Source organism: Physcomitrium patens, chromosome 15, assembly GCF_059467195.1.
Source record: "Physcomitrium patens ecotype Gransden chromosome 15, ASM5946719v1, whole genome shotgun sequence".
In the NCBI taxonomy this organism is placed as follows: Eukaryota; Viridiplantae; Streptophyta; class Bryopsida; order Funariales; family Funariaceae; genus Physcomitrium; species Physcomitrium patens.
The window spans coordinates 16850941-16858411 of record NC_143424.1 but is presented as its reverse complement, the minus strand read 5'-3'; the positions used below and the strand labels follow the sequence as shown (position 1 = coordinate 16858411).

General features: G+C 41.0%; 1 protein-coding gene across 3 annotated transcripts; it reads right to left on the bottom strand.

Moving 5' to 3' along the window:
• Window positions 1-1336: 1336 nt before the first annotated feature.
• On the bottom strand, window positions 1337-7187 carry LOC112292591 (C-terminal binding protein AN). Of its 3 annotated transcripts, none has more exons than XM_024541235.3 (10): window positions 6774-7187; window positions 6359-6414; window positions 5964-6043; window positions 5002-5730; window positions 4363-4531; window positions 3940-4070; window positions 2816-3619; window positions 2568-2615; window positions 2241-2357; window positions 1337-2114 (listed from the first exon to the last, which is right to left on the bottom strand). In XM_024541235.3, the coding sequence occupies exons 4-10, from the start codon at window positions 5695-5697 to the stop codon at window positions 2040-2042; spliced, it is 2040 nt and encodes a 679-aa protein (XP_024397003.1). In that variant the 5' UTR covers window positions 5698-5730; window positions 5964-6043; window positions 6359-6414; window positions 6774-7187; the 3' UTR covers window positions 1337-2039. The 3 variants fall into 3 exon arrangements, with proteins under 3 accessions (XP_024397003.1, XP_024397002.1, XP_090112750.1); XM_024541234.3 differs by having other exon boundaries at window positions 5964-6182; window positions 6774-6954; XM_090256624.1 differs by lacking the exon at window positions 6774-7187 and having other exon boundaries at window positions 5964-6182; window positions 6359-6484.
• Window positions 7188-7471: the final 284 nt, after the last annotated feature.

Sequence of the window (7471 nt, the reverse complement as noted above, 5' to 3'; positions counted from 1 at the left end):
TGTTGACCACGTTTTTAATCCAAAAAGTCAATTAAAGACACTTATAAAGTCAGAGCAGCATCTATAAAGCTTCTAAGAAGCTATTGTAGAAGATATTATAGAATTAACTTACTTTTACGTACTTCTACTTACTTCTACTTACTTCTACCTATTTATACAAGTAATTACTAGCTTACATGCGTATGTCCGTGACACACGTGTATTAACTTACAAGACAAGTTTCTTATATATATGCCACATCATTAGCTTGTACAACAAACTATCTATACATGCAATACATGGCTAACTTGTTGGCCAAGTTTCTAACCTACCAATCAACCATAAACATGTATAAAGTCAAATATGCATCTATAAAGCTTTTAAGAACTTTGCTGTAAGATAATATTAAATCTACCTATATTTATTTTTTACTTAGCACATTTTATCTAGATAAATATATATGTATATGACAATATTAGTATTATGACAAGCTTTTGGTATTGTAAGAGTTTTTTAAGGTCTATATCAAAATGGACATTGGTATTGCAGTTGGGCTGGGACAAATAAGAGAAGGATAAAGATGTCCAAAGCTTCTAATTAGAGGCCTTAAATGTATGTATAGACATAATGGCTATATATATTTATAAATATAATGGATCCATGTATAGCAATTTGAAGCATGCATGTAATCTGGGCATATATATATATATATATATATATATATATTTCTTTAAAATCCAATTATGATTAAATTAAAAATATAAAAGTGGTAGTCTTTTTGAAAATTTTTAATTGAACATCTTTTGTGTAAATTATATAAAAAATTTCAATTGATATTAAAATAACATTATACTTGATAATAAGTTTATAACTAAAATATAATAAAATTATAATATTTTAATATAAAAAATAATTAAATGTATGATTTTAAATATCTTTGTCATTTCTTAATTTTAATTGGTTATTATTTTATCTTTTCATAAATTGTTGAAGTCAATTTAAATGCAATTGCAAAATCATAAACATAATTGAGCAAATTATAAATTATAAAATCTTAGTGACAAATACTTTTATTTGATTACAGATTAAGATATTATAAGAACTATTTACACAACTATCAAAGAAACATTTCATAGCATCTTTGCCACATGTGACATATTCATAACATCCATTTCACATCTATTTCATTTCACATGTGACATATTCATCCACAGAAATATTTAGTTATTTCACAAATATCTGGAAGATGTCCAACCTATAATTTGTTATGTTTTAATTGAGGTCCGTGGACAGCTATTATATTCTACTACTGACCAAGTGCCATTGGTTCCTTGTGGTTGTTAAAGCACATGTAGTCTATCAGTAATTCTACATCAATGTTGCAAGAGTGCCAAGTCATTATACAGTAAGTGATTGATCATTCTAATTCTGCAAGCCTGCCTACGAGCCATACGTCACCACTAAGCCAGTCAATGAATTATTGCAAAGCCCTGGCAAAGAACGCTGCATACCAATGTCCCATTAACCAAGCCTGGTGCAGTGATCTCGTTACACTGCATCCAAAGGGCAGATTGAACGATACTCAGCATGTCCACTTCTTCCAAGGATTGGATATCTTTAGCTTTTCCTGTGGTTCACACCACAGAAAACCTTCATAGTAAATGGTAAAGTTTCCTGGAGGGTGGTTTAGGCGGTTTGACATGATATCATCCTGTAAGACCTTGGACATTGTCTTCGTTGAACAATTTGCAGAGATACTCTCATTTTGATAGCAGGTCATCCCAATGCAGAAAAGGGCACTTATCATCCTAGCTTGGGGTTAAACTTTAAGAAGACCAGGGTTTAACCACACTGGCCTCAGAAAAGAATACATCAAACCATTCCTAAGGTCTAGTAATTAGGACAAATTTAGGTAGCATTTTAGTCTATTGATCATCAAAGTGTAAATCCAATCCCACTTGATTGACTGAAGCACGAGGAAGCATTGTGTCAGTGCATTTGGTGAATGTTGGTGCGTATGGTGAATGAAGTCAGTGAAGTAATAAATTCGCCAACTGAATTTAGCTCAGCCAGCGGGCAATGCCATCTTCCTCACCTACAGCTGCTAGAATCTCCATAGATACTTGCAAAGTGACCTGCTCATATAAGCAAATGAAAAGAGACAATGTGTGAGATAAGATATGCAGTTGATCACCGCCTTGTTCAGACCCGCAAAACGGTCTCCTAGAAATAAAGAAAGATATTCAAGGGTTAATACCTACCGAGCGAAATCTGCTGTTTGTCAGACTGCAGTTATCAAGTTGACGTCCTTCTACAATCCAGCTTTCCCACACATCAAATGTATGGTTGACAAACACCAACTCCAGCTTCTTATTCGCCTGCACTCAACTCATGTTTATAAGATGGGCACAAATGTGCATGTTAATTATTACATGCTGTTGGTATAAAGAAATCAGATTGGTTTCAGGCAACTTTCGTCCAGATACGACCAATAATGCCATATCAACTTGAGAAAAGACTTCTAAAGCTGGATCAAAGAAGTGGAAAGTGACGTGATGTCTTTTGAAAAACATTAGATCAACACTAACCTGAAGGAGTTTACCACCTGCTGCTAGGGATCTAAGACCAATGCGATCCTGTACCATTGTACAAGTTGTTAGATCCAGTGTGTAACACAAACATGCTAAAATAACTCAATTGATTTTAATCAAAAGATCAGTATCGGAAGAAAGATCACATACTATCTACAGCAACATTCACTGCACTATGTCTTCACAGAACTTTTAGACAAGCCAAGCTCGAGTTTACCTATCCATAAATGAGATGAAAAACTTACCCTGTTGCGTACTACAACGAGGAACTGAGAAGCAGGGTCCCGGGGTGTCACATCAAACAGAATATCTAAGCACCATCCTCGGCCAGGACCACGTTGCCGAGCCACATAGTACCCACCCCCTGATACTGCATGCAAAGCTACAACGAAACCCTCCTTCAGTTGATCTATAGCATATCCCATAGACACCATACTAGTCACCTGCTCTCGCCCACTTGATGGAGTGTCAACTATGGCCTTGAGGTTGCCCTCTCCTGGTGAACCAAATCGAGAATCAGAGATAGGTCTGTTATCCCGAGCACTCACACTAGCACCCTGGTCATTTCTTGGTGTTGAAATCCAATCCGTTTCTCTTTCTTGGACTTGAAAAGAATCCATATTATGTTGAGACTTCCGCCGTCCAGACCGCTTTTTTGACTTCTTTCCTGATCCTCTGCCCTGATTCTGATGTCCCTCGTGCTGTTGCTTTAGATTAAAGCTGTCAATTCTTGAATCCTGCCCAAGAGAGCGTGGATCCTGAGCCTGAAAAACCATCGAACTAGCCCTGTACTCAGATCCAGACGTTACCTCACCATGATGCCTGGACTCCTCCTTCCCAATCAGGGTCTTCGTCAAAGTTTCCTGGCAGGGTTCTTGAGTGAAATTTGCATAGTACTCATCATCATCAGAGGTGATGTCCATTGGTACCACACCTGTGACTAGATAAGAACGCAGTACAGTTAAAGCTTTCGCTCGGATTTCTAGCCAAACCTCCTCACTGTATTCAGCACTACGCGGTAGTACCAGCACGTTTTCCATTTCTCGGACCTGTCAAAATCATGAACACACAACTCGCTGCAATTCACACTGGCTTGTGAAAGACTTCAGAGGCAAAAAAATGCCTAAACAATTCTTAACTTGTTCCCCATGTTACTTCAATGTAGTCAAGTTTGAACTTGAAGAACACAACAATACATGAGACCAATGCCATTTACAGACTCTTCGACCTGATCTGTACAAATTAAGCATGTTTTCAGACCAGATTTATTCAAAAGAAGCTATGCAATATCCGATAATTGGACTCACGTTTCACACGCAACCTAATGAAGAACACTGGCTGACAGAATACAAGAGATGATGAATCTTACCCATGCTTCCAGCCAGTGAGGACCTTCCACGCCGTCCAATGCACAGCCTGCTAGCTTACCATTTATGATTGCCTGCTTCACTGCACAATCATCCAGCAAGTGGCTGCTGCTAGTGTTCACAAGAATTGCACCTGCAACCCAGTCAGCAAGTTCAGAAATAGAGGAATTGAATATTATGGCCATTTCCCAAGTCCATGAACTGCACAACAACTTGTCTAATTACTTACCTTAAAGACAAACCAGGGTTTAGACGACTAGCTCCCAAATGCCAAAAATAGCTACAGCTGATGTAACAAGTGAATGAAATGTCTCAAGATACTAGACCGATATACAAAGTTCATAAACTACTGCCAGCCTCATGTGTAATCGACGAGTACTAGAAAACAACATATGAACGTATAAGGATGATCAGAAGTAGACTACCTGGTTTGACCGATTCAAGAAATTCGGCATTTATGAGCTGCACAGTTTCATTGCTGAGAGCACAATGAAGAGATATTACGTCACTGGAAGCAAGCAGCTCTTTCAGGCTATTAACCTTCTTTGCAGCAAAAGGCAACTGCCTCTTGTTTACTTGCTCACCTTCTGTATTCTGTGCATCACCGTATGTATATGGATGAAACTAAAATTATTGAAAAAATAAAAAATAAAATAAAATAAAAAAAATTAGCATACTCGTATAACAGATAAGAAACAAAGCGAGAGTAAAACAAGCATGTACGCCTCAAAGGAGATCTAGATCACACAACCCCGGTGCAATAGATGGAGAATATAAGACATAAATCTAAACCCCTTACGCTGATACGCATGAAATTAAACTGAATGATATTGTAGAAATGAATGACGAAACACAGGTTGGAGAATAACTTTAACACGACATTACGTGCGGGGAGAGCCAGAGGAATTATTACTCTCATTAACCAATCAGTATGTAATAACATACATAATGGATGCGATTACTGTGTGCAACAAAGAGCCACTTCTAAAGATCGAACAAGAGAACTGATGCGCAGGCTATACCTTGTATGAGATGGGTGGGACTGCGAGATCAGAACGACTCACCTCTGGATCATAATATATAACCAGCATCCGGAATGCGAGGCTCCGAACAGCGACAGCGCATGCGGTTGCGGATGCCCCTATAATCCCCAACACAAGTCCTTTGCAGCGATGCATACCTGTACACACAGACTTAGAAGCTCCCAGCCATCCCGCAGCACTTGCATGACCTTTCCTAGCCAAAACATGAGTATGGCGCAACAGCCCCAGCATCAAAGCCAAGGTGGTATCTGCCACCTCTTCCACGCGCTTACTATCAACATGAATTACTTGCAAACCCATCTCGGCAGCCAATGCTGCGTCCACTGCCTTGTCCACAGAGCTTAAACACAGGATGAGCTGCCAGGGTTGCAATCTCTTCTGGGCTGCGCCAGGCAGATTTGCCAGAGAGGTCATCAATACGGCGATCGCAGTCTCGATCCTTCCCTCTGTGACTTGCGTCAACCCTACGTGCCGAACTTCTGCAATGCCAGCAAGTGCTTCTTCCTCAAGTCGGCAATCTTCCAGGCAATTCAGGGCAACAACCAGAGGCAGCATATGTGTTCGTCTGTCGAAGGCAACCTCTCTCGACTGCTGAGACGAGCTTGTCGTTGCAGGCATACCATTTACTGCAAAACCATTACTCTTTTGTAGCTGCTGCGTCCCAGCGGACGCTTTCAACCCCACCATCCCCGCTGGACTTCGGGTGCTCGTAGCCATGTTCCTATAACTTCCCTTGGCTGCTAGCACCTACTGCACGCAAAAGAAATACAAACAAGACATGTGAGAACCAACTTATCAAACGACTACCTAATGAGAAGGTACTCATTCATCAGATCAACATGTAAATGCTCCTCCGAAACGTAAGAATCACCAACACATCACCAGAACGAAATGTCGCACCCCCATGGTGCACACAATGTTTTTGGCAGATGAACCAATGCATATGCCATCACACAATGATCAAAAGCTAGAAAAATACGTACATCTCAAAAACGTTATTTGGAGCACCTCCAGAGACCTCGGCGGCAGTACGCAAGGTCAGCTCTGCTTTCAACTCCTTCAACTGTGATTAAATCACAGAACCAAGAATTTGTTGCCTCAGAATTGTGACAAACATAGGGACGCATTTAAATACAACGCCATCCGTCGGGCCAGCTGACAAGAACTCAGTGAAAGAGTTTCTGAAATGTTGGCAAGAGGATCTGGTACAGGGGGGACTTTAATGAACAGAACCTAATGCGATGAATTGTAAACACAGATCGTTTCCAACCGCCTGAAGATTTTTCAATCAGCAATCACAGAAGTTCACCCTCCAGCCATGTCGATTTTAGTTAGCAGGATCCAAAATTGTTGCAGGACTTATATGTAGTTCACAGACCTGAATAAGTAGTTCATCCTTGCTCTGGGCGCGAAGCTCGAGCACCTTGATCTTGGCTGCAGGACACAAAATCAGTACTTAATAACACTATCAACCAGCGGAAGACATGACACCGCGATGCCCGCGATTTTCGCACTTGCTGGAATCAAATTTTCATGAATTCTACCACTACCGTTGCCATGATGGCGACACACCATCCCCACACACTTCTCTCCCAGCAGAGAACTGTATGCTGCAGAGGAGGCCCCCAAAAATCCTCCAGCACCAAGCGCTGCAGGGAGGAGGACGGAGGGGTATGGTGCGATGTGGTGCGGTAATCACGGCTAGAACCACAATACACTTGCTCAGAACAGCAATGAAGAATGAGGGTTTATGCCGCAGGCATTCAGACAAACCGAAATGGCAGAAAACTAACCCATAACTACGGAATGATTGGAAGTAGATCTTGGCAACGGACCACATGCAGGAGAAGCAAGTGAAAGGCAGGGAAAAGATCACCCAGACAAGGCAAGGGACGAGTGTAGAGGTTTCCGCAAGTCTGTCTCTGACATAAAACCCTAATGTGCGGAGGACAGGGCCATCTACCCTCTGGAACCAGGATCTCCACACCCAATGTCTTCCATCCCATGGCCTCCCAAACACAACAGACCTTCCCGCGTTGGTTGCAACTCTACTCTCCACCGTGCACCCCAACGTAACCCCTGTTCAATTCGTCTCCGATAACTCGGGATGCTGGAATGTCCAATCACTAATTTTACCACTAAATACCAATACAAGTTTAGAGCCACCACCTAATAAGAGTTCTCGACTTTGGAGGTCATGTTACTCCAGAACCTAGGTCAATCGAAAAGAAAAATACAAGATGCCATAAACATCCAATTCCATCTGGGTCACCGTGAAGCGTAAAGGGCGGCGGTGGACAGAATCTACACTCAACCTAACGATATATCCGCCAAGATACCTGTAAACTCAAGGACGGTAGCAACGGCAATGCCCAGCATAAACCATTGGCTTTTCCTTCCCCACCTTGAATAATTTACCTTCCTCAACTTTTCCAAGACAAAATTTTCACACCAACGTCATTTGCTTAAGACATTAAATCACAACCATATA